The 27,349-nt window shown below is 45.2% G+C and overlaps 1 protein-coding gene across 11 annotated transcripts in view; it reads right to left on the bottom strand.

Moving 5' to 3' along the window:
- Positions 1-627: 627 nt before the first annotated feature.
- Positions 628-27,349, bottom strand: part of TANC2 (tetratricopeptide repeat, ankyrin repeat and coiled-coil containing 2) — a 361,357-nt gene continuing 334,635 nt past the window's right edge. For 7 of the 11 annotated variants that reach the window (XM_042916896.1, XM_042916904.1, XM_042916905.1 and 4 more), the window contains 9 exons: positions 21,930-22,063; positions 20,622-20,745; positions 16,260-16,435; positions 15,812-15,944; positions 15,229-15,258; positions 14,303-14,394; positions 12,407-12,553; positions 9,829-9,929; positions 628-8,237 (listed from right to left, as the gene is read on the bottom strand). In XM_042916896.1, coding sequence (XP_042772830.1) covers positions 6,281-8,237; positions 9,829-9,929; positions 12,407-12,553; positions 14,303-14,394; positions 15,229-15,258; positions 15,812-15,944; positions 16,260-16,435; positions 20,622-20,745; positions 21,930-22,063 — 2,894 coding nt within the window. In that variant the 3' untranslated portion in view covers positions 628-6,280. The remainder of the gene's footprint in view (positions 8,238-9,828; positions 9,930-12,406; positions 12,554-14,302; positions 14,395-15,228; positions 15,259-15,811; positions 15,945-16,259; positions 16,436-20,621; positions 20,746-21,929; positions 22,064-27,349) is intronic. The other 4 variants (XM_042916902.1, XM_042916907.1, XM_042916899.1 and 1 more) reach the window with 3 other exon arrangements.

Raw genomic sequence — 27,349 nt, 5'->3', positions numbered from 1 at the left:
GGCAGGAAACCCGCAGCCTCTCCATTTACAATGCAGCCGTCTCGCTCTCTAGACGGTGAGGATGGCAAATTCTGGCCAGATTTCTGAAGAGAAGATGAAGCCACTGGAAGAAGCTTTGACGGAGTTAGCCTCAAGGACTCTAGCTGGGGCTGTCCCCTCACCTCGGGCTCCCACCGCAGCCCGCTTCAGGCAGCAAGACGGGGGTGCGGGCCTCAGCTACTACAATGAAACAAGAAGAGCTCGGTGCTCCCTTGGTTTGGCTGGAGAGAAACTCACCAAAGAAAAAGCCTCTCTTTCTCAGTGGGCGCTGCAAGCCTTCACTGAAAGGCCCTTAGAACCGGCTTGTCTTAGCCACAGATCTCACGAGCGCCTACAGCGCTGTCCCAACTCCGAGGAGGTGCTCAGTCACTTCGCTGAGTGAATACGAGCCCAAAGGGGTGACTCTGCTTGTTCCGCAAGAGACCAACCAAATCATCAGGAATGTGGCCTCTGTCTTAACCTGCCAAAGTCGTGTCCCTGGGGGAGGGCTCCTCGGCACGGCAGGCCTCAGTGAGGGGGAGGCTGAGTCAGCCCCCCCGGGCAGGTATCGTAACGTAAGGAGAAAGCACCACAACACCGTGTTTTTCCAAGTGTTACCCTTTATAAATAAGTACATTTGCTTTCATACATACAGTTCATTGTACGGATGGCGATCTGTACACATGGGCAGGAGAATGCATTCATTTACCTTTTCACATCTACCTCACACAGCTCACATGTACAGACAATACAACTGCTCAAGCAAGTACAGCAAAGGAAAATGTCTTTCCTTATACACAGGGGGCTAGATGCCTCTGTGGGGTGCGGGACATCCCCACTGCACGAGTTCACAACTGTGTGGTGTTCAATATATCGGGAGAGAGAACAAACATGCATCGGATAATATACTGTACAGAGAAAGTCCTTTACATCTGAGTCATAGAAAACCTAAAGGAAAACTAAGTGCATTAAAGCTTTTTCCAGCAAGTGTCTTGAAAGGACAGCAAAGAGGAGGAAGAATCAAAATCATATTAGTACAAATCACTCTTTAATTGTAGACTGTACATGTCTGTACTGATTAAAATCATCTTGGATTTGGAGGAGACAGAACAGAGACGGAGATGCTGCGCTGGATGGAAAGGAGGCCATGCCTGAGAATGGCACCTGCCCTGAGCCTGAGGAGGAACTGGCCCCACTCAGCAGGAATCAGCCAAAGGAAAAAACAAAAACAAAAATAAACTAGAACAGGAAGTGTAACTTACAGGATTTCCAAAATAACCTGTGAATGGAGGAGAGATCTGGAGCCGGCTTTTCTATCTTTTTTTCCAGTAAGCTGGTACACAATAAGGCAGGTACATTCAAGTACTAAATTTTCCAGAATTAACTCTCTGTCTGGTCCTGGGGACCGAAGGGATCGAGGGGAGTCCCCCTAACCAGGTGTTCTGGTTAGCGATTAGGCAAAAGAAAACTCCAGCCAGTAAGTGCTACAAAAACAAAGCAGCTAGGCTCCTTCCTGTCCACAGAGTAGGTCTGTCTGAAACACAAGAGTGATGCTGGCCTGCATCTATATGCATTCAGCTAAAAACCTGACAGGTCAGCTTAGTGGAGATTATCAGAGTCAGCAGGAAGAAGTGAGATGGTATGGGTGAGGAAACATGAAAGTAACACTTGATTTTTGGTGTCCAATTACGCATTCATTTGGTACTGACTTTCAAAGCTCTGACTGTGGCCATCACGTGGCCACAAGCATCTCAGGGTGGTTCAGCAGCTGTGAGGCATTGGACACCGAAATGCAGGTTACCAACACTTCAGCCCTTGAGTGGTCTGTGTTATAAAAGGAGTTGATGAAGACCCAGTGATTATTCAAGTAGCTCTGCACAGTGGCTCACCATTCCCATTGTGCTTGTGTCCAGGCCCCCAGCCAGCCACCTTTTCTTGGGAGCAGCCAGAGCTGAGTTCAAGGCATTGCATGGTGAAGGTTTCCATGACACGTCTTTGTAGGTAGCTCTTACCCCTAAGCCCTTTTTGTTCATTGTTGTTAGTCATGGTAGATGGTCAGTCTGGAATTCCTAGAGGAAAAGGAGAAAAAGCCACACCTCCCAACGTGCGCGCAACGGGGCGGCACAGGCCTTGGTGTGGAAGCAGCAGCAGGCTGCCTTTGCAAGTTGGCTTCGTGAGAAGTGGGCAGCCCAAGGACAGACAGACAGACAGGGTGGGAGAGGCTGGGACAGGGAGGGGACACCCTGCCCCCTGGGGAGCCTGTTCCATTTTGTGGCAAAGTTTCAGTGAGCAACTGGTTTTGTCCAAGGCGTTTCTGCAGTAGAAAAATAACTATTTTTGAACCAAACCACCCACCTGTGACATCTCTGGAGTTGTACAAGTTGGAGGCCAAGAGGAACTGAGAGGGGAGCTTATGGGGAGTAAAGGAGACTTCCTCATACCCACCCGGCCATCAGAGGAAGGGAGTTCTAGTCAACGTTCTCCGGGCCTCTGCCTGGCTGAAGGTCCAAAAGCAGGTAGCGGTCAAAGAGCTTATCTTGCCACGACTGGCACGGATGCGTGAAGACCCCTTTCCAGGTCTTTGTCCCCTCCTTCCTGAACCCTCTGGGCCTGCCTGCTGCCCTGGAAGCAGCCCCTCCAGAGGACGCGCTGCCGGTCTTTGCCACCAGACGAGCCTGGTGCAGAGCCACAGTGACACCTAGTGGTAGAATATGGTTGAAGCAAGGTGACGTCTACATAACCCACTGTATATGACTAAAATCTAAGGAAAATACTTATGGATATTAAATTAGATACTGGTTAATTTTTCTATTGGGTACATCTCTGGGATATAAAAATACCAATATTTAGAGAGGGGTTCATAAACTACTATACAATATAAGGACTGAGAATACCTTTCTCTAGGCTGTTGTTTACAATAATTTAGGAAAAGTGTTTAATAATCCAGGCTTAACTAAATTAGCAAACTTGTATCTCTGGACAACGACCTGGGGTACTGTACATGATTCTAATTAGTGGAATTTTCCTGAGCCTTCGAGTTTAAGTTAAACACATCTAGAAAGAGGGGCACGTGGGAGAGGAACAAGAAGGGTTTGTGCTCTATTAATTTGGGGCTTTAATAGTGCACGTCTGCAACCCGGACAAGATACAACAGCAGATACAAAATGGTCTCCATTTTGTCCATGCCAAATTCTCATGTTACACAGGTTTTCCCTTTACTTTGTAAATAAACATTAATTTTTAATTGTTAATTGTGTGCCTTACTGATCCAGTAAATAAAGTAACCATGTCTCAGGAGTCCCTAAGAAAATTGCTGGAAAAGCACTTTAAAATCACTGCAAATATTTTTTGTATTTAAAAATTCTTAATCCCTTTGATGCTTATATACAACAGTTATTTCTTGTGCTATAAATGTTGTGATCCACTGCTTGATTTCTTTCCTTTTTTTTCCGTTTTTTTCCCTTGAAAGATACACTAAAAGACAAGAGCGGTTCTGCTATTTTCTAATGAAGACATTACGCACACTTAAATATCCAGTATTTATCAGAGTTACAAATTCAAACAGTAAAGTGCACCCATTTATAGACATGATGTGATGGAAACCCATTAGTGCAAGAATTCTGGGTGAACACAAACGTACAATTTGGTGAGAAACCTAGAGGCTAAAGTCTGTTACCACTGTCTCCATTTCAGAGTGTGTGAATTGGGTGACTGGAACTTAACCAGTTTCATCTGAAAAACTTCCCCCACCAGAAGCCAGACACGGACTCAGTGAGTGCTGCTGGGGGAGAGGGCGTCTCCGGGATACAGTACTAAGATCATCCCATGGCAGTGAAGTAGCACAACAGGGCATGGGCAGTCAGCTGAGCAAGGAAAAATGGTCTCCTGCCCCCAATCAGGTCCAGTCGGCATTTTCTAGTCAAACTCAACTGGCGCCCAGTAGTGACATTCACTCCCTCTTATAATGGCTAAAAAAGAACGGCATTTTGACTGTTTTAAGTGTTTTGCCCAATAAGGCATAGACCCTAAATCTCCGGTTTGTCCAGGAAAGCCGAGAGACACCCTGGGGACAAGTGGCATCAGTGGCATGTCTGGGAGGTGCAGAAGCTGCTCGCTCACCTAGACAGCTGAGTGCAGGTGGTGTGTGTGGCATTCCAGGCACACAGGGGCACTTTCCTCACAGACACGGACATCTTTCAGAATGTAGCAGCAGCTCCTCAGTGAGAGGTGGGCAGGGAGGGGTGAGATGCAAAGGGCCCTGTAGGGCTGAGACCTGGGCAAAGCGGGAGCTGGGCTCCCGGCTGCAGGCTGATGCTACAGCTCTACACTTCCCCTTCTAGATGGAAGCAAGAGAGGGGGAAGGGAAGGGAAGGGACAAGACACTGGCGCCCACCCTGGTCTGAGTAGGAGACAGTCCCTGGGCATCTGAGAGTGGGAAGACTCTGGGTCTTGAGCTGGCCCCGAGACAAGTCCTGGCCTGTGTCGGGCTTGGGGGCTGAGGGGTCCGTCCATTTGGCAGAATCTAAATTGGTAGAGAAATGTTTCTGATCTCAGCTGCATGCTCCCCAGGTCTTAGTGATACTTTCAGAGGACACTTACTATGACAAACAGGTCTGGTCACATCTGGATTTTTATTCAGGAAACTGCCCTTCTTATAGCCCTTTCTTTACTCACAAGAGCAGAATGATTCGTAGTAACAGAGAATTGATTCTCTGTTGTTCAGCTTCTTAAGTTCTAAGAGCTGATGCGCAGTCAGTACCAGGCCTGTGCTAAGGCTTTGGTTTCAGTGTTCTTGCTGTCCATCTTGTGCTGGCCTCAGTCACGCAAAGGACAGGTCAGCAAACGACCTCAAGACACAGAAGAAGTGTGGAGGGTAACTGCATCAGAGGACCTGCTATCTATCTCATGTTCCCCCACCCAGGGCTGAAAGGGGTCTGTCTGCTCCCTGAAACACTTCACTGTGCCTGGTTTTCAAAGATCACTCCCCAAACCCTCCTACCTAGAGAAAGAAACGAAGAAACAATTCCTAGAGTAAACAGATAATGAAACTATAGATCTTGAAACGGAATCAGACGACACCTGGCATGGGGTGCAACAGTCCTGGGTGCAAACTCCAGGAATAAAGTCTTACAGCCCCAAGAGAATTCAATTTGCTTCTCAAAGAACCAATTTCTTCACGGTACCATGTGGGTTTAAAAGAAAGAGGGCCAGTAGAACACAATGTGGCTCCAGGTGAAGACCCGACAGGACTATTGTACCAAACTTTGGCGAAGAGTTTGCTTTTATGAGATATGATGCTCAGTGATGTACCAGGACTTAAAAAGTAGACTTCGCCAAGACAAGAGATTTTCTATAGCCTTTTTCTGAGAATCCAGAACAGTCTTTCTTCCTCTCTCTTTCTATGTATTTATGTATCCCCCCCCCCCATGGAAAATCAATAGCTTTTAATAGTTAATTGTTGGCTAAAAACCTAAAGGATAACTCTCAGTGGATTATTTAAAAATATCCATGATTCTCATCCAATTTCCTTGGCTGGGTGAACTATTTAAAGGGATAGTTGTTCTTTAAATATTCATAAAACGCTTCTTGAAAAATCAACATAGTGACATTTCAAATAATTATATATATATATATATTTTTTCTTCTAATTTAATTGACCTGTTTCTTCTCTTTCTCCTTGATCCTTTTGCCCCCGTAGGAAGACCAGCGATAATCTAAATGAACATTCTAGACCTGATGACTGCAGGGAGCTGGCAGTCCAGGGGAGGACACCATGGCACAAGAATGCACTGGGGTTGGCTATTTGGATAACACTGGATAAGAATGCAAAGGCAAAGGGGCGTCATACTCTTTCTAAAGTTCCTAGAAGAAAACGAACAAGAACATCTTATTTTTGTAAAAAAAGGAGAAAGACATTTACACAACAAGAACATCAGTGAAAGCGATTGTCTCCTGGAAAAAGCTGACCAGTGTGTCTGATCTCCCTGGGTTAAAGCACACGGCACAACAATCTCCTCGCTGGCATCGGAAGAGAGGGAGAGAGCATGTGGCTGGGGCACAGACGAGAGAAACTGAAGTCCTGGCTCACGGGAGGCCAGCTTCCCAGTCGGCTGCATGCAAAGAACTCCAGCACGGGGCTGCCACCTCTAAACACCACACAGAAACTGCATGAGAAATTAAGCCAGAGAACTACCTCAGATGTGGAAACCAAGCCTGAAGATGTGCAGTGAAAACATATGGGTCTCACTCCAACGAACGTCTTTTAAACATTAGACTCCACAAATGGTCTCTTTGGTTTGATAGGGGATGTCTGCCCTTGTCGAGAGTCCCGGGACAGCTGCCGGTACAGGTTGTCCTGATATGCCTGAGCCACAGGGAGGGTCCGCGCCACCTTCACATCGGGGTACGAGGAGGCCTGGCCGACTCTCTCCAGGAGGTCTCCGCGGGACCCATTAGCCAGCATCCCATGGGGGCTGTAATAATCGTCCTCCAGCAAATGGCCATTCTGTGCATTGTTGGTTTTGTTATAAAAGGCAATGTTGCTGATGGATGATGGTGGACTGAAGGACTCAGGCTGAGGCAGGTTGCCTGGAGACGTGGGACTGAGAACGGTATCCACGGATGACACGGCCCAGGTCCGATTCTGCTGGTGAAGGTGGGGGTACTGTTGAGTCCGGGCTGTTTTATCTATGATCCCCATGAATGGTGTGGTCCTGGATCGGGTGGGCTCACTGGGGTAACCTCCCTGAGTGGGAGACACCGGTGACAGCTCGTCACATGACCTATCATACGCCGGTTTTAGTGGGATCTCCATTTGTTGAATCGAGGAAGATGGCCGGAAGGTAGGAGTGAGGTTGGAGGCTGATGAGATACTATTGCTAGATGGAGAGAAGCGCAGGCCTACGCTTTGGGAGTGCAGCAATGGCCTGGGAGTTGGTGGGTGGGGTTTGATTTCATTAGGGTTGACACTAATAGGTCTTCTGATTAAATGTGACACATCAGGGGAACCTAGTTGGCTGGAGGAGCGCTCCAGATCTAGTTTTGAGTGACAGACCGGGTAATAGGATGCAGACTGGCTACGGCCAATCTGTGGTGTCTGGCTGTATCTCATACCACCTCGATATGCTGAGGAAGGTCGCTGTGGAAGGTCTTCTTTGGTCAACCCTCCATGCTGACAGATGGCACCTGCACTCAGGCTGGCCTGGACGTGCTGCACGGGCCTCCCATCCCCTACAATCCCCCCAATTGACCCTTGGTAAACCAACCGGCTCTGACTTACTCCCATGTCTCCTTGCGAAGACTGGTATTTACTAGCCATTGAGTGGGCTACTTGGCCATAGGCCCCTGCGGAGAGGACGGTGCTCGAATGAACCGCTGAGCTGGGCTGGTTGCTTCTCACAATCTGGGCCTTGGCAGGCTGTAGCCTGAGCCCTTGCTGGGGAACTGCCACAGGAAGCTGAGGCATCTGATAGGGCCGCTGGGCCATTTTGGATAATGGAGATTTTGGTCTGCCAGGAAGCTGACTAACATTTGTTTCTTGCTGATAGCGCACGGGTGAGCCCGACTGGGATCTGTAGACACTCATGCTTTCAGCTGGAGGGCTGGCCCGGTACTGAGGGCCTCTACGGAGGGGGGACGGAGGAGGGCTTGGATAGTCCTTGCCTGGCCCTCCCACGGGAGGGGGGCTAAAGCGGTAAGACCCGCTCTGGTGGGCTGGGGACGTATGTGGTGGGCTGGGCCTGTAGTGAGAGTTCTGGTGAGTTGGAGAAAGAGCGGGTGAGGTGGACTGATAGCTCTGTCTGGTGGGAGAGCCTACAGAACTACTGGAACGGAAGTCAAAGACCTGATGCGAGCCGAGCGGTGAGCTAGAGATGTAGGCTGAGTCCCGATGGGCTGGGGAGGAGGGCGGGCTCTGGATTATCGGGAGCCCCTGACTGGGCCGAGCTTCGGTCTGGAGGCCAATGGAGACATTTTCAACATCCTGTTCCAGGTACTCCTCCTCGAACATATCCTGTACAGAGTATACATCTTCGTGCTGTGCTTCGGGTTCCGTTTCTTCTGGTAGCGGCGGCTGAGGCGGCTGCTGAGGCGGCGGCGGCGGCGGCTGCATCTGTCGGCACTCTTCCTCCACGCGCAGCAGGAGCCTCTGGATCTCACGGTTGTTTGGGCAGAGCTTGATGGCCTCGTTCAGATCCTCTAAGGCTGCTGCAAACTGTCTGCTTGACAAAATGTAAACACAGGAACCGGGGTTATTCTGAATCAACGGGAATCACCAAGGGCTGAGGACCACGGTCGCTATTTTAGAGAACTGGGGTGGCATCTGTGGGTGTCTGGGGGGTGGTTTTGTTTGATTTGTAAGGAAGGAAACAGGTAGGCTGTCATTCTGGAAGAGTCCAGAATGCTTCCTTAGCCCGTTTACCCTCCATCTTCCTTCTGGCCTCTCTGGGATTAGTAGAGAAATGGCCCCATTTCATCAGTCCAGCCAGGCCCTTCAGGAAGATTCTTTTAGTGCCCAAATGCACACCAGGCAGTATCAGAGTTGGGTGGGGTTGTCATTTACAGGGTCACTGTCAATTAGCTTAGCAAAAAAACAGTTAACTACAATATTTAAGAATCTTGCTGATGCAGCATAATTTTTTCTTTATATTCTCGATATTTTGGCTCCGAATTTCAGGCCTGTTCCGTCCTAGGCCAGAAGACTGTCCTCCGCCCTTTTCTTCCCCTTGCCCCCCAGCACTGTTGCTCCTCTGTTCTGCTACATCAGAGCTGGGCAGGTATGACGCTTGCTGACTAGGCAACTCGGATTCGAATTTACAGATGAGGACAAGAACTCTCAGAGATATCCCCATCCTCTCTATTAAGATCGCCCAGGAAAGGGGCAACTGGCCTTGTGGGGAAGGAATTATCTGGGGAAAAAGAGAATTTGATAGTCAAGCTTCTGTAAGGACTCTGTTACCCCAGCTAGTTAAGACTAATATTTCTGCCACCATCATTGCTGAGACTTAACCTGGATTTGGTTTTTCAGGACCATATCGCCCCTGGCCACAACACTGACCCTGAAGCAGTTCTTTCCCAGGCCATGTTAAGGAGAAGGGGAGGGCACTGGGCAGGAAGCATCGAGGACAGTGACAAGTTATCCAAAGATCAGTGATGGCTGGTTCTAGGTCTTTCTGGAGCCTTTCCTTCCCATTGGCCAAGCCACAGCAGATGGACACGAGGGATGGAGTTTCTCTTGGGCCCCCTCAATCCTGGCAGCAAGGACCTCCTGTCTCCATGAGTGTGTGGTGTGGTGGTGGTGGGGATTTAGGTGAGGAGGAGGTTTGATGCCACCAGACTTGAGGAGAGCCCCAGAAGGAAGACTGAATACCACAGGGACTCCTCAAATGCCTCTAGGAAAAGAAAGAGGAGCCTGTGGTGTAAGTGACCCATCCTATTTCTCTAAAAGGGCCAGGAAGATGTTTTGCTTACGTGACCTCTTCTTAAGTCACCAGTGTCTCTTTATGCTATCTGCTTTAGGGGTTAAAAAGTGACTGAGATACGGCAGAGGCTTCTTGGAAGAAGGTGCCATTCTCCAACAACGCAAAGGCATTTTTCTCCCAAAGTGAAATGTTGTAGAGCTCCACAGCCCTGAAGACTTGCCAGTCTTAAGCGGAACTCTGCGCTATGGGAGCCATCCCCAAAGCTTGGCCCTAAAAGTCCTCAGGGATAGACACATTTGGGTACATAGGTCCCAGGACGGCCTACATGGCTTTGGCCGGATTTTCGGAACAGAGATCTCTTGCTTTTCACCCTCTCTCTCTCTCTCCTCACCTGCTGCTGCGTTTGGCCCTTGCTCTCGCATAGTAAGCTTCATAAGATTTCGGTTTCAGCTCCAAGGCCTTAGTAGCAAATTCCTCCGCCATTCCAAAATCCTGTCATTACAATAGGTGTGCAAATGAGTCATTGAAGAGATATGAAAAATAGACAATTTGGGAATAAAACAGATTACAGGTACATTTGTTTGACATTAATGGATGGAACACCTGGGATTCTCGACATGCCTGGCACGGCTCTAGCCACGTGGCCCAGACTGGGAGTTCCTTCACCTTTGCCCTGTGTGGCCCTGCAACAGCTCCCGGGGAATTTATCTGCCCAGAAGCATGAAGATACTTTTAATTTGCCTTCTTTCTGCTGTTCTAACGAAGTTCTTTCTAGCCCAGAAGCCAGATGTTAACCCAGTGAAGCTCCTGAAGTTGGAAACCGGGACTCTTGTTACACGGTGTGTGTGAGGCAAACACATCCATGTACCTCACGCAGGCGCTCATCCTACCCCCGGCTTCCTGTCACACCCACTATTCCTCGGCTTCCTAACGGGTGAGCGAGCTCCAGCAGGATGAGGTCTGCGTAAAGGAGAACCGCACTGACCATGGAGACCAGATAGGGTAGGGACCCCAGACAGACTTGGGTTCAGGCCTCTGGTCCCCCCTGGAGCCCCTGAGAGGGTGTGCCGTGTGTTCTCACCCATGTCTACTCTGCAAGTGCAAGTAAGTGGGATGACGCATTGGAAAGCCCCCGATGCGGTTTCCGGCACATGGCAGAGGCTCGGTAACTGGTTTTCCTTTCTATTTCACAGGGGCTTCTCTGGCCTCTCCTTCTCTGAACTGGTTCCCTACTTAGATGCATTTAAAACAAAAAAATTAAAATAAGAGAGGGCCAAGGCTATGACCGGGGTCTGTGTTGTCCCCTCATCTCTTGATCCTGAGGGTCCCTGAGGGTGTGATCTGAGGAGTGGGGTCCCTGAGGAGTGTGGTCTCATGTGTCCTCCTAGGAGAACCCTGGGAACAGGCACCTGGGTAACAGAGCCGTACGTTTAAAGGCAGCCTTCCATACTAAGCTAAAGACAGAGTGCTTTCTCTTCTTTCAATGTCAGAGCCTTAGTACAGTAACCTCTGGTGACATGCGTGTTCCTGAGGTGGAACAAGGGCCTGGGGCATGGGTAGAAATTAACCAGAAAAAGTGATGGGCCATCTCTGAGACACAGACCTCAGGTGTTTGGTTCAGTGTTGGTCATGGGGGGTGGCTGTCACCTGTTTCTGAGCAAGTGTGGAGCTCTATAGAGAGGAAGTATTCCATCTTATGGGAGTCACCTATTGCTACTCTGTTTCCAACCTTACCCTTCTTTTCTTTTGGACAATCACCATTTCTGGCAAGATTTGGAATGCTTCTAAGGAGCAGATTATTTGTTCAGGCAAAAGAGAAGGCAGCAGGCTGGCGGCAGCTCCTAGCTTCATCTCATTCTCACGGGTTGCTGCCACGGGGGACCCTGGGTACTGCTGATCCGGTTATGTTTCACAGAAGGGCCTCACTGCCTTCCCCTGGGGTGTCCCCTTCCCACAGGAACCGCTACTGTGTTCCCCCTCTCCTCAGCACCTGGGGCAACTCTGCCTCCTTGGGCCGTAACTGTATCCTCTGAGACACGTGCGTCTACAAGGCTCTTCTCGTTGCCAGGGTTTAGACGGAGGATGTGAAGGTCGTGTACACAACTGCTAGCAGACCCCCTCTCTGGAAATGCCAGCAGACCCCCTGCCCCTGCAGCTGAAATCTCACTTCTGCACAGCTGAGCTCTCTAAGTATCAGCATTCCTGTTTGGCGTGGGTTGTTTTTAGCTCCTGAAGTAACTGTGAGACCTCAGGCGGGGGCTGTCAGAGATTCCCGACACGATCTCAGCTACTCCCAGTCTCTGAGAGAGGGTTCTTGGCCTGGGAGCATCTGTGTGTCACAGGAGCAGTGGCTGAGGGCATCAGAGACGGTATGTGCGTGGCTGGTGAGAAGGACCAAGTACTACGTGGGAGATAACAATGGACCAGGAAGAGTTCTAAGATTCCCTCTTTGACAAGAATGGACATGGCACGCTGGAGTAAAAAGATGAGGAGAGGAGGGAAAAGTTCAAGACTAGCCTTTGAAATAAACCTTGAAGTCCATGGTCCTGAGCCTTCTTTCCAGCCCTGCCTTAAGTGACTAGGGGTCTATGAGAAAGGAAGGGTGTGACTAAAATTCATATCTAATTGCAGCTGGAATTCTAGTGACCACTGCTCTCACATTTTCCCAAAGACCAGAAAACTGACTTGGGGGTAGGAGGTAATGATGATGGTATTCCAATCACTTTCAGTGGGAACTAAAAATTCATAAAGCTACCGAAGTGCCCACAGCATTAACTTTTTTATAGTTTCAGATACGGATTGTACTTAGACTTGATTTCTTTCAAATTGCAAATGTCAGTGCTCTGTGAAGGACAACCAAGTTCCAAATGGGGCAGAGAACGATTTCAGGGGCCTGGTAAGAGCCAGTGAGTGACACGGGCTGTCAACTTCCAGGGCTGTAGAAAGCAGCTGGGAGGAGAGGGACTTACGTTCATTTTCCTGCGACATCGAGAGAGGTTGAGGAGGAGAGACACCTTTAGTTCCCGGAAGGTTTTCAAGTCCTCACCAAATCCTTCTCTAGGGAATTTCTTCAGAGCGTACTGGTAGCGCTGGGCAGCTTCCTTTACTTTACCTTTCTAACGGGAGTACAAGACGGCAAAACACACAGTTGGTCTGCTGAGCAGCTGAGGAGGTGTGGCCCCACTCCCTTCCTCCTCTCCGCAGCAAGTACTAAGCTAGCCCTCCCAACCACCAGCCTAGGGAGTAGGTCTGGCCCTGGTGGTGAGAGCAGAGGGCCCAGTATTTTCAACAGGAAACTCGCCTGGCAGGAAGGGCAAGGTTGAAGGGAATACCCAAGACCTAAGCCAGAGAACCAACACCTGGAACCTCCAGCTTCCCAACTGGATTCCCAAGAGACGGACCTTGCTCATTTCAAAGGAGCTTTTTCTTGACCTGATCTCCCTGGGACACACATCATTTCCTAGTCTCAACCACTCCAGAGTTATTACTACTTCTTTACTTTTGGCCTGCCTGGAAAGTTCTTTTCCTGTTTGATGTCCCACCTTGCCAGTCCCCTAGGAGAGGTCATTCTCTTCCTTACAAGGAGGTGGGAGCTAAAACAGTCTAGCTGTTGCTTCCCTAATCTCAGTGAATAAACAGTATCAGTCAGTTTTCCCCTGTTTTTAAAAAAGGCTTGGGGTAAGGTGGTAGTAGAGAAGAGAAGTTTAGAATGTGTGATCCATCTGTGCAGGAGGGATTTTCCACAATGAAGTAAATCCCAGCCTAGGGATCTGGTCACAGGGGCCTTGAACTTTTCTTACATTTTGTATCTGAAAATCTATCAGCTGAGCTCAGAATGATGCACGAGACATCTCCCATTCATTTAGCTGATCTTAATCTACTCCATTCCTTCTGTACAGCTGCAACTCCACCAGGGATCCTGACCTTTTGATTTTCTCTGCAGCACCATTCATTAAGGACAGATCTAGAGTTGGCCAAGGTAGAATTCTGGGTGGGAACAGCAGTAGCTTGCCTAACCTCATTAGGAGGTAGGACTCCTTGTCTCAGAATATCAGAAATTATATTCTAACCAGGGCTTAGATTCTTGACAGCAGTGCTATCCCAAAGTCCTAGAGTAATGAGACCCTTCTTGGAAGTCACGTGAAATCCTGGCTGGGTCAGGACTCAAGTTTCATAGAAGCCTGAGAGTCCTAGATTATCATGACTTTCACACAAAGGGTCCTCAGGAAATACAACCCTGCTCCCAGGAACTCTGTACACTTCTTACACAGGGATGGGTGGGACATGGAAATAATGTGCTACATAATCATTCCCCATCTTCGGGCCCAGGGATATCTCAGTGAGGTTGGATTTGTATTTACCTTTAGAAGAAGATGCCGCTAATCTTAACATAACCAGAGAACTATGACACGTAATTTTTTTTTTCTTAAGTTTTATATACTTGAGTAATCTCTACCCACAGCGTGGGGCTCAAACTTAACAATCCCGAGATAAAGAGTCATGTGCTCTTCTGACTGAGCCAGCCAGGCAGCCCCTGACACAGTACTATGTATCTGTACTACATAATTTGACTTGTCCCATGAGTTTCCAGCAGATTCCATGCAGAATCTATGTAACTGCCTATTAGTAACTAGGTAAAATTTGGTGTTTAAATTGATCAGCTGCAGGCTTATGTAGGCTACTTTTGCTCTCTTGTTGGGAAATTTAAAACTCAGGATCCTCAACTTATGAGCCCATCACTGAGGTATGGCATTCTCCCTCTGCCTCTAGAGACAAGGATGAGAGTGTCAAGACTTTAGTAGATTCTACATATAGAAAACAGTCAGTGGCTGCTTTGAGGAAACTTTGTTCCTTCCTCCTCTCACCTTATAAAACATGTCCCCCTCTTCCATCAGCTTGCTCAACAGGATGATCATGATGTCTGGTTTGGAGGTGGCCATCGCCCATGTGGCTGGACCTGTAGTGTACAGGATGCATGATGGGTAAAAAACTCAGACAATGTAAGGGTGGTAGGAAGCTAGGTGAAAAAAACATCCTGGGGGAATTTCTGCTGAGAGAACAACTTGCTCCACAACAATTTCCTCATCTTTCAGACCTGGGAGTATCTTAGGGACTCCCACTGCCAAGAAGCTGCGTTGGATTTGTATTCACCTTAAAATAAGAATATCTGAACTGTCTGAGCCTGCACCACAGGAGGGCAGCAAAGCCTGTGTGTTGTATTTGGGCAGGCCATGGCTAAGTCTGGAGTTATTTTAAATAAGGTAATCGGGAGAAAGAGTTTGCATTAAATGTCACCACAAGATTTAAAAAATCCAAAAAGGGCAATTTATTTTAGAACCTGGGACTCCAAATCCCTAGCTGTTTAGTCTCTTAATTTAAAAATCTGTACTTTGCAGAAGGGGAACCATTAAAGATTCTAAAGGCTCCCTTAATTTGTAAGTATCAAATAGGCCTCCCTGGGATTTACTCTGAAGCAGGAGTACAATTTGAATGTCAAAAGATGTGAAACAAGCCAACATTATTGAGGACGACTTTACCCACAAAGAGAAAGAAGAGGTTAAATTGATTAGTTTATAGACACCTGAATTATTTACCAACTAAGCTTTTCAGGGTTAGTTATCAAAAGTTCAAGTTATTCTCTACAACAGTCATTAAAAAAAATCTTCTTTTAAGGTGAAGTAAATTAAAAGATTAGAGGTGTAGGGAACTCATGCAGGCTAAATCAAAGAGGAGAAGGCAAAGCTGACCAAGCCATCAGACCACGCCTGATGCTGACAGCGGTGAAATATACCTCGTGGGCGACTCGGTAACGTCTGACAACCTTCAAAGAAAGGAGAAAACAAAAAGTTGTAGGAGAGGAAAAAAAAATGGATGAAGGTGAAAAAAAAAAAAAAAAAGAAGGAAAAAGCAGCAGTGAGAGGCAGGCAGCAAAAAAGCCAGCATATCAGCCAACCCTTGCCTACAGGTCTGTGGGATGGGGGAGCAGGTGGGACAGCAGCAGCAGGGACTGCAGAGTCGGAAGCACATACAGAGCAAGGGAAAGCAGAGGCTCAGGGCAGCGCAGGGATCGAGGATGCTCACAGGGCGGGGCTGGCACAGAGGCATTAGCACCAAGATGTGCTTAGAGTAGCCTCCCGGTCAAGGCTACGTGGGGCATGGCAGATAACCATGTGATTCTGGACACAGAGTAGTGTAGACCATGGCTCAGATGGTGCTTGCTCTGGGCCAAGAGCCTTTCTGTTCACTTGGACAATAACTGGGCCAGGGCAGAGGGGAAACTACACACACTCACACCAAACACCCAGGGCGGCCAGACCACTGGACCAGTCTGGCCCCTGGGCACAGATGGTCAGCACCTTATTCCTTTCTCCTACCTATCTTGGCTCCTTTCTTCAGAAGAGTGACAACAACAGAAGTGTTCCGGCACCCCACAGCCCTATCCAAAGGGCGCATTCCGCTATAGTCAACATGCTCGATCATGGCCCCGTGATCCACCAGGAACTGGACCTAGGACATGGATCAAGGAGAACAGTTAACACAAGTGCAAGGGCTCAGCGCTGCTCCACTGAGTCTGGCTGCTGCCTGGACTTTATTTAACCACAGGTCTAAACCAGGCTGGGACCATGGTATTTACAGGCCATTCCTGTATTCTTCGTCTTTAGTGGTGTTTTGAATATTCCTGTCCTCTAGCAAGTAGGGATTTGAGAACCTTCTATCAGGAATCATCTACATGTTATTCTACCCTTAACCCTAGATAACATTATGGACGGAGAACCTTCCCTAAGATCCCTATGACCCAGAGGCTTGTTTAAAGGCACTCACCACCTCGGCATCACCATAGAAAGCTGCCAGATCCAATGGGGTGCGGCCATTCTTGTCAGCATGGTCCGTAGCGGCTCCATTATCCACCAGAGAACGTACTACTGAGAGATGACCCTTCAAACAAGCCCAGCTGAGGGCTGTCAGCCCTTCTTTGTCCATGAGAGCAATGGAGGCACCTACAAGAGTAAGTATTAACACAAGCCTGAGGAAACCCGAAAAACATGAAAATTCAGAGCAGGAGGGAAAGCTGGTACTTAAGGTGTAAGCTCTGCCAACGCACAGCTTTGTTTCTGGTATGTGAGTGGTCTTTCAATAAAACTGTTAAAAAAAAATGATCCTACAAGCTTTCAGTAGAAGAGAGCCCAGTCGTTTTTACTGGGTATTCCAGGTCCTCCACAATCTACCCCCAAACTTCCTCTCTATGCTTAAGTTTCATTACATTACACCACTGGGAAAATCCTCTACTTGGGCCGAATGGATGTGCTCACTGCCTCTAGACTCTCCCACAATATTCTGTATCCTCACTTTTGGTCATGTTTGCTTTCTCATGGGGAATCTTTTCCTTCCCCATGACCTGCCTCACTTCTACCCATTCTCTAGCAACCATTTCAAAATCCCCCTATTTCCAGGAAGCTTCTGATCACTGTTACCTCATCTTGAATCTGCATAACATATGTCACCTTATTCCGTTATTAATCTTTTTTTACGTATCCTACTTGCATGTAATAAATTCTCGATGAATGTTTTCAGAACTCAGCAAAAGTCTTCCATTTGTAGTAGTATAAACTCCTAGAGAGGATCTTGTAAAACAGGAGGAGCTCAGTACATGTTTATTATTGGTGATAGTACCAGGCCACTTTCTCCCTCCCTAGAATGTGGGGGAAATGAACTCACGGGAAGAGCCTGAGCCCAGGCCACAAGGAAATTCAGAGTTTAATTAAACTTGTCAGCCTTCAGTGATCCCATCCCCACTCTCTTAGCCTCTTTGGTATTCTACATCTGTTTCTCTTCAACATTTGTATTTTCATCTCTAAGGATCAAGCACACTTGATACACTGTTTTGTAATTAGTCTAAAATTCAATATACATTTGATTCTTAGACTAGACTGTAAGCTCTTGGATGGCAAAGAGCCTGTCATTTCCTGGCTAGTTGTGAAGAGTACCTAAGACAATTCTTTTCACACAGTTGCCATGTTATACTAACTAAATTAGGATCAGCTTACTGCATACAGAATACTTTCCAGGCTGCCTCCTCAGCTGGACAGGATTCAGATGTGAGATGTGCCACAGCTGGGCTCAGGGTCTACTTGGCAGTTACCCGCCCTATCACCTTTGTATCCCTAGAGGTCAGGCAACCAGACTCTGTGGCTTTCCACAGCAGGATGAAGGGCTAGAAGGTACCATACCTCTAGCCCTTATGACAGCCATTTATGTATAGGGTTATCTTGTCATATATTGCAATTAAAACACTGACTCTAACACAGAATGGATTTGAATGTGGGACAGAACCTAAGGAGTTTTCTCAGATGCAACATCTATAAATTCCCTGGACAGAGCCTCCATTGGTGGAAGAAGCAGGATAAGAACGTTCTAGATGTATGTTACAGATAAGCTGACCTTCCATAGAAGAGGAAAGCTGGAATTTAAGAAATTAATTGGAGATACACATGAAATAAACCCGTATATTCAATTTACATCCAAAATTCAGTATGTAATCTTCCTCTTCTCTCTTTTCTTTCGTTTGCAGTTAATGGAATTACACCTCTTCCAAACATCCATTTTAACATTCTGGAGTTAGCTTCAACTCAACTACCCTTCCTACATGTAATTGCTCTTTATATCCCAAATCATTTTTTGCACTTGGCCTTTCTGTTCTATTCTAACAGCTACTGCACCTGGATTAGCGCCTCATTACTTCTCATCTATTCTATTACAATGCTTCCTAATTGATCCCCTGGTCCACTCTAATTTCTCCATCAAATCTACTATTCACACTACTTCCAGAGTGATTTTTTTTAAAGCACAACTCTGGCATCAATTCTCTTTTAAAAAACCTTGAAAGGCTCCCCATTGCCTTCAGAATTAAGCCAAAACCTCTTTTAATCTGTTCCTTTTCAGTTTCTTTCCACATACGTTTCCAATTTTACTTCCCAAGAGCTGTCATGAGTTCACTGGACAACTCGCATATTTCTTTAAACCTGTTGTGTTGGTTCTCCTCCCTAACTTTTCATTTACGATCCCCTCCCTAAAACAAAACATTTTTCCTAGTCACCTTTCAAGGTCTGCCCTTTCCTAACTGAAATACCTTTATGAGAGCTCTTAGGATTCTTGGCTTTTCAGGTATTTTTGTTCCATTCCTTCCTTCCCAGATTACAGACTCTTAGAGGGCACAGACTTATAGTGTGTTAGTTAAAAGAAAATCACTCACTGGCATATCACTAGAATAGTGTTCTGCGAATAATGTGGGCTACATACCTGTTTGTAGGGTTTGTTGCTTTAGTGGAAGTCTCTGAATTAAGTGTGAAAAAATGAAATACTGTGGATCCCTGACTTATGATGGTTTGACTTACAATTTTTCAACTTTACGATGGTGTGAAAGTGATTCGCATTTAGTAGAAACCATCCTGAGAATTTTGAATTTGGACCTTTTCTCAGGCTAGTGACGTGTGGGGACGGTGCTCTCTTGTGATGCTGGCTAATATCTGTGAGCCGCGGCTCGCCGGCAGCTGCACTAGCATGAGGGTTAACGGCGGATACACTTCTAACCATTCTGGGCCCACACAGCCATTGTTTTTCACATTCAGTACAGTATTCAATAAGCTATACAAGATATTCAACTCTATTATACAGTAGGCTTTGTGTTAGATGATTTTGCTCAACTGAAGGCTGATATAAGTGTTCTGAACACGTTTTAGGTTGGCAATGCTATGCTATTATGTTCTGTAGGTTAGATGTATTAAATGCATGCTGGACTTAAGATATTTTCAACAAGATATTTTAAACTTGAGTTTATCAGGACGTAACCCCATCATAAGTTGAGGAAGGTCAGTAGTACAAAGACCAGCATGTCTGCAATGGTAAGGGAGAACAAATCTCTGGAATCTGTGTCTGATAAGCTTCTATTGGCATGTGACAGACACTGTGCAGTGATCTGAAGGTTATCAGTGGCTGAAGAGGTCCTGCCTTTTCCAGCAGACTTGGGTTGTTCTGGGACATTTACTCATGCCACATCTTATCCTGAGAATCTAGGTACTCCCCTTTTTCTCCCCCAACCCCTTCTTGCCAGAAGTGAGGATAGATATCATGAAACCAGACTTGTTTGTTGGCTTGTATTGGGGAAGCAAGAACCACTTTGTACACTGGAAGAGCAGTTCTCTGGTTCAGACCCAGTGTTATGAGTCTGAGGCTGTGGAAACAAACAAATCTTTGGAGGATATAGCTAAAGACCCAATAAATCTTTGGCTGAGTTTTAGTTTGAAATCTTAGAAGAAACCTTGTTTTCTTCCTAACTCAACTACCTGCTGTTGTGCTGGCCTGGGTGTGATTCTTCAGGGGGCTGGTTTCCCTGAAGTGTGCATGCCCACAGATGTAATTATCGATGTTTAGGTCCAGTTTGCTTAGAGGGAAGGCTATCTGGAATGGAATCATTAGGCTCCTCACAATCGACTACCTTCTGCTTCATGTGAATGCTCAAACTCCACTAGATGGTACTGTAGAGTCACGTGCGACTTTCCCACGATAGAAGTCCACCATCACGCACCTCTGTTTTGTACAGGTGATTGAGGTCAGAGCAATCAAAAGGAGCCTGAAACGCTTTTGAAGGTGGTGTGACTACAATCTGCTTTATTATTTCCCATTCACCAGGAGTATATGAATGTTGGTTAATGTCAAAGGAGTTTATTACAACCGGAAAATAATAATATCCTGATTTCTCATATAGGGTCCCACTGTCAGCAACCGTCTTAATCTCTGTCTGCCTCCTCTGGATACAAGAAAAGTATTAGTTGTGCAGGCCTACAAGATAACTGATAAAGAAAAACTGCAGTCTTTGGAAGATGAACATCTGCTGAGTGTATATTAAAAAAATCAAAGTTTGAAGATTACAGATTTGAGTTAAAGAATTTAGAATATGTTAGTTTGATTAGAATACCAAAAATCCCTCAAACCATAAAGAAACAAAGACTATCAGAGTGAAAGGGTCCGACTGTATCCAAGAGGAGAGGAGACAGACCTTCATATTTTAACCAACTAGATGAATAGTATCTATTCTTAACATCTCTTAGACTCCATCACTGGAAATCATGAATTCCTTGGGTTGCTATAGGCACTGACCATCCCCAGCTCTGGGATCCCAGGACTGACCTTGTGCAAGTAGAAAGTCCACAGTTCCTAGATGGCCTTCAGAGGCAGCCATCATCAGCGGGGTACGACCCTGCTTGTCTGCCATGTTGACATCAGCGCCATGGGTGAGTAAAAGATCAACAATCTGCAAATGCAGAGAAACAGGGACAAATTATCCAGGAAGAGCTGCTGGGCAGACACATGCATGTTGTTGCCTACACTGTGGAATCTTGTCCTGCTGTACAGGTGAGTCACCTCTGCATGTAACTTTCTGCTGCAAGAACTCCCTCTAGTGTCTGCACAGTGCTAGTACCACGTGATTTGATGTCTGACTCTTTAAAGGATAGCCACATGAAAATCCAACTGTGTATTTCTGACTCAGCCCCTGAGTAAAAGAGAATTTAAGATAAAAAAGGCCAACACGTAGACAAAGATGATCTCATAATGGGAGCTCCAACATAAGTCACTACTTATGCCAGTGCCCTTTTATTGATCTGTAGGGGTTGTAAGCCTACCTGTGGTGAATACTTACGACTGAAGGGAATATAATAAAGTGTTCTTGATAACTCTTTAATACTGTTTGGCTTCTAGAGCCTTTTTTTCTACACAAATACTTCCAAAGATTAATACCAATATGCTTTCTTTTCCATCCTAAGTGTATAAATTAGCATTTATCTGGAATTCAAACATCTGGAAAGACTGCATAGCTAGAACTTACATACACCACATTTTCTTTTGGCAAGCCTGAGATACCTGCAAGCAAGCTAGCAGGGGTCTGTTGGGGTATAAACCTTCCAGAGAACCTGTGGATACTGTGAGGTATGAGAAGGAGTCACTCCATGACCAGGCCAAAAGTAGCTAGTCCTTCTATACAATATAGATCATGATGTTTAAAAAAAATTTTTTAAACATTTATTTATTTTTGAGAGAAAGAAAGCACAAGCAGGGAAGGGGCAGAGAGATTGAGAGACACAGAACTGGAAGCAGGCTCCAGGCTCTGAGCTGTCAGCATAGTGCCTGATGCGGGGCTCAAACCCACCAACTGTGAAATCATGAGCCGAAGTTGGATGCTTAACTGATTGAGCCACCTAGGTGCCCCCCGCTTTCTTAAAATTTTTTTTGATGATTTTTTTTAAATGATGATGATTCTGAATGTTAACTTTCTGACATATTCTCAGTTAACCAGAATATTAATAACAAAGGCCCAAGTCGTCAAACCTGATGATGGCTGAGTAACCCAAACTTTGTGATTTTTTTGCTCTTGGCCTCAGAGGGCCCTGTCTAGAACTCACCCCTACGTGAGGGATTGGAAGTAGCTGCCCTGCTTACCTGCCAATGGCCCTGGCGGACAGTGCTGAATAGGGGCACTGCCCCTCGGCGGTTTGGCTGGGCCACTGCTGCCCCCTGTTCCAAGAGCAGACGACATACCTCCAGTTTGCCCCTTCCAGCTGCAGCTGTCAGTGCTAAGGGCAGAGAACACAGACTGAGAACAGGTGGGGCTTGTCCTCTCTAGCCGTCTATGTTAAGCACAGAAGTATATCTGTGTTTGATTAATGTAACTGCTACTTTACCTCCAAGAATAATGATATTAGCCACTTTTACCATGAAGGAAAAATTTTTAACATTTGTTTTTGAGAGACAGAGAGAGACAGAGTACAAGTGGGGAAAGGGCAGAGAAAGAAGGAGACACAGAATCCGAAGCAGGCTCCAGGCTCTGAGCTGTCAGCACAGAGCCCAACGTGGGGCTCAAACCCAGGAACCCTAAAATCATGTCCTGAGCCAAAGTTGGATGCTTAACCAACTGAGCCACCCAGGCACCCTTCCACGAAAGAAACTCTTAAAGAAAAATCATCAATAAAATCACATTTAAATGGGCTCACAATATATGGAGACAACTGTAATAATAAACTTATGATTAAACTTACTTGGTTTCATTTTTCCTACCTAGCCTGTCATCCTTGCTTTCGACCTCCCTCTTTTTTGGTACCTCTTCACTACAAACCTTTCACGGGTCTATCTATGCCTGGGTGGGATGCAGACAGAAGGGCCTTTGCAGAGTAAGGTCTATTTTAGAATTAGTCAGGAACCACTTCTGGCCAACCTCTACTCCTGGACCCTTAAACCTAAAGAACTAAAGTCAGGATCTGCAGGTCACAGGGGCTTGGGCCAGTTTTCATTTTTTTTTCTTCATTAGCTGAGACAGAAGTTTCTAGTACATTTGCAACTATTTTCATATGAGGGTCAGAACTGTTCAAGGTAATAGTCTTAAAGATGAGAGAAGAGGTATAACAAAGGTTCTTCTGAATACAAAATAATGGAATCACAGATTAGAAAAAAATAGCTACAGCAACTATAAGGGACACAGAAAGAAACTTAACATTCTTCTTTCTGGGCTGCTGTCCATCGTTCATGATCTTTGATAGAGTAGGGGGGAGTCCATGGGTGCCGATTTCATTCTTTGAGTACGGTTTCAATAGTTGCAAGAAGGATTTGGAGATATACTTTCTACTAAGTCCATAATTTTTTTAATATATATTTTTTTAACGTTTATTTTTTTGAGAAAGAGAGAGAGCACAAGACAGAGAGAAGGGGACAGAGGATCCAAAGAGGGCTGTGCACTGACAGCAGAGCCTGATATGGGGCTCAAACTTGTGAACTGCAAGATCATGACCTGAGTCAAAGTCGGACATTCAACCGACTGAGCCACCCAGGTGCCCTATTAAATCCATACTTGAACAAATATAAATTTTTCATTTGACCATGGGGTCTCAAATGCATAGGTTCAGTGTTTTAAAAAGAATGCGGATAGAGTCAATTTTCCCAAATTGACTTGGAAAACTGATGTGGTGATCAGCAAGTCTTTCCTTTATTATGGCTACCTACTCCAAAGACAAATCAGAAAGAGACAATATTTGGTAAGTGCAGATAATATTTCAGTGTGCAAATGTTGGTATCTAATCAGGGAAGCAACAGAAATTCAAATCAAATGGTCACTTGAAATTTTTTTCATTGAAGGCAATCTGTGGCATTTTTGCCTTTGGGCTTGGTCAAATTCATCCACAGTTAACTCATATGCAAAGCCAAACTAACTACCTGTAGTTTCCACTAAGATAAACTTCAAGTGATCTTTTCTTCCCTCAAGGATAAGAAGGGCTTATGAAGAAAAATGTGACAGTTTTAGAAGATGTATTCACTCAAACTAGATGTATCTATGCCTTGTCTTATGTGTATTTTCAGTTTTATTTTTGAACTGCTAACACTGTCATTTCTGTCCTATTCCTCACAGGAGGGTAGTGGCTTATCTGAGATGAGGGTCATTTCCAAGCCCTGAATGAGTGAATATAGGTATCAGTGGGTATGATTATTTACTTGAAGTTTTGTCTCTTGTTCCTTACATCAAGGTGATCTTCCCTCTTTGCCAAGTTCATATATCTAACAGTTCAGGAAAAACAACAACAATAACAACACTGGAATTCTTGGGTGAGAAAATAAGAGTGGCTTAAGAACTTGACTGGAAATCATGTTGTACACCTTTAAGTTTACACATGTTATGTGAAAATTATATCTCCATAAAACTGGAAAAAAAAGAACTTGACTGGGGTAGACACTTGTTAGGAATCTTAAGAATCACCTTGTTGGTACATAAAATAAATGATTGGGAAATTTTCTAACTCTTACTTTCTGATTCCATTTAAAGTAGCTATGAGGTGATAGGGCTGCAGCAAACCTCCCTTTTAATTCCCTGGGTATGGTGGGGGAGGGTAAATACACTCTTTTTCACGGAAGAATTTATAGCCTGCTGGAGAAAATATAGACGGTATTTCAGAATCAAGCCTTTCACCCATGATGCCAGTTTATAGAACACTGTTGAGAACGTACAACCAGTGCCCATCTTGAAAGCTAAAATTTATATTGTTCACTCTAACCTGGAGTTAGACTGCTCTGGCTGGCCCATTTCAACTCACCGGATAACACATTTATATGAGAAGGAATGTTCCATTTGGCTTTTTTCTTTGTTGTATCATCTCTGTTGCTTAGGTTATGATGTAATTTGGCAGGAATCTCCAGCTGATAGCTGGACATGGCCATTAACACAGCTGGCCAATTTCATCTCAGAACAACACAACTATGTAAAAATGGGATCTGTATTTTTCAAAATCCAAGAGCAAAAAACTGCTCTGGCTGGATTTTATAGAAGTCTTATCAGAAACTGTTAAAACTTTTTGAAAGAAAGAAGATTAAGGTAAAGCCAGTTCTATAAAACAACAAACTGATTCTTAGAGCAAACAGCAGTTTGGAGCCAAATCTCCTCCTAAAAGACCAGTAACAGAATTTGTTCCGTAGCCTGTCAGCATCTGATGAGATTATCTGACATAAATGGTCTTTTTTTCAAAGTGAAACATCTAAGGAGTCTAACGAGGCAGACAGGATGCAACTCAGAGTTGGGAAAATAGCCAAAGTCTCCTTGGATGGGATGGTGACACTAAGCAGAATGCAGCAAAGCAAATGGCTCTTCTGTTTATCTATTTTCAACCATGAAAGAACATAACACAGACGGGTCGTGCACGGCCAATGAGAGGGAGGTGGTTGGGGAGACATAAACTGATCACTGGTATCCAAAACAACATTAATTAAACATTTATTGAGCTATTTGTCAGACACTGACTGTCTCTGCTCTCAAGGAACTCAAGGTTGAGTAAGGATAACAGACAAATAAAAAATACACTACTATCCAGTGTATATGTTTTTGGAGGTAACGCAGAGAAAGAAGTGTCTGTGATCTTTAGGAAGAGATGTTAATCTGAGCTAAATGCTGAAAGAGAAATAGAAGACTTACAGGCATGCAAAGACAAGGCGAGGCATGCTAGGCACAGGGAGAGCACATAGGAAGTTCGCACTGATGTGGGAAACAACATGTTTATTGTTACTGGAGTTACTAGAGAAGCCAGGCAATAGATGAGGCTAGAGATCATGACTGGTCTTCTTAAGCTATGCTAAATCACTTCATTAATGGTTCAGGTGGTCAGTAAAGGGTGGTAAGCAAGAAAGTGACATAAACAGAGTGTGGCCCACAAAGATCACTTTGGCTGAAGTCACAAGGGAGATGAATCAGGAAAGGGTGACAAGATCAGCTAGGAGGCAGTTGCAGTAAGGCAGGCGAGGATGATAAGGGCATGAGTTATGGGCATCTTGTTTATTTTGTGAACCCTTGCTTCTTTTGGGTCATAGGATGGTTCAGGCCCTCCAGAGTTGCTAGAAGCTTTTAATGCTGGTCTTGGTCTATGCTCGTAAGACAAGGGAGAAGAGGGAGTGGTGAACAATATTGTCACCTTAACTGCTTTTCTTCTGTACTGTTCCATAAGAAGTCTATGGAAACCCTGTGGGATGGGAGGAGACCAGCCAGATGGTGAAGGGTGGATGTAGGCAGATACTATTTGGAAGGATAAAGAGGCTGCAAAAGGAGGACAAAGGCAATTAGGATATTCTATTGACCTGCTTTTAGAAAACCCACTATATAAAAATTATATCTCAGTTAATATTTCACTATATGCCAAGATAAACTTCACTGATTCTAAGATGCACTTTTTTTCCCTTCACGTTTTAACAACTCTAAAATTGGGGTGAATTTCGCAAGTGATGTGATAATAAAGAATGGTGGCATTTGATAGGCTGAGGGTTTCTTTCTTTGTAGTAGCACAAAAAATAATGGCTATATAGTTTCTTGCAGTTAGCGGTGCCTTAGAATTGATATAGTAAATGATACAGATTGTTGGGAACATCACAACCACTGTATTTTCCTGAGGTAAAAATTGTGTTGTTCAGACCAGGGATGTAGGTACAAGACCCAACGAGCTGGCTGCAGGTCACAGACCTGCATTCTCTATATAAAGGGGACATATATAAGATTTTGCCATTGGAGAAATAAAACATCACAGTTCGATGGGTCTTTATAAACTGTAAATGACTATGTGCTACAAGGTAGAAAGGAACACGTGCGTATATTTAGTAAATCCATCACTATAGACTGAAAAGCAACTCGTAGTCTCTTCAATATTAGTAGTGAAGGTGTAGGGACATTTTTACATAGTGCGAACATAATTTCCTAGAAAATTTTCTGAAGCCAAATAACTGTTTATAGATCTATAAGTTATATTACAAATGCATTTTATTCTAGCTCTATTTAAAAAGCATTTTATGTTTATAATGCTTAAATCATCTCAATAAATATCAAGTTAAACACAACATAATTCCGATTACAAGCAAATTGACATGAAGCTTGGATTTTTTTTTTTTTTTTTTACAATCTTGAGATATGGTCCATATTTAAATAAATTAATGTAGCAGACTTAGTGGCACACCTTAAAATGATGAGATATTTAAAAAGACCTGAGGCCACACAGTTTTATTCTAATGAGAAACTCCTATCAATAAAAATAAGTCTTCCACTTGGTTCACTCCCTTCTTGAACATTTTTAAGAAATTCTTTCAAGTACAGCACTAAAATATGCTTGATATTCATCACTATGATTACTAGTCTTACAATTCCTATCCCCTATCACCATCAGGCCATATTTATTTACTTATTTATTTATTTTTTTGCCCTCCCCTGGGGTTCCACGTGGCTGGCCTGGCAACACAGTGCTGGGAAAGGTCGAACTACCGGGAAGTCCCAACATGTCCGTCCCTTCTGCAGCTCTGTTGCAACATACATACTCCAGAACTGCCGACATCCTGGTCAGTTCCTTCTC

Source organism: Panthera leo, chromosome E1 (assembly GCF_018350215.1).
Source record: "Panthera leo isolate Ple1 chromosome E1, P.leo_Ple1_pat1.1, whole genome shotgun sequence".
Classification (NCBI taxonomy): Eukaryota; Metazoa; Chordata; class Mammalia; order Carnivora; family Felidae; genus Panthera; species Panthera leo.
The sequence above is the reverse complement of the archived record's forward strand: the minus strand, read 5'-3'. Positions and strand labels throughout refer to the sequence as shown.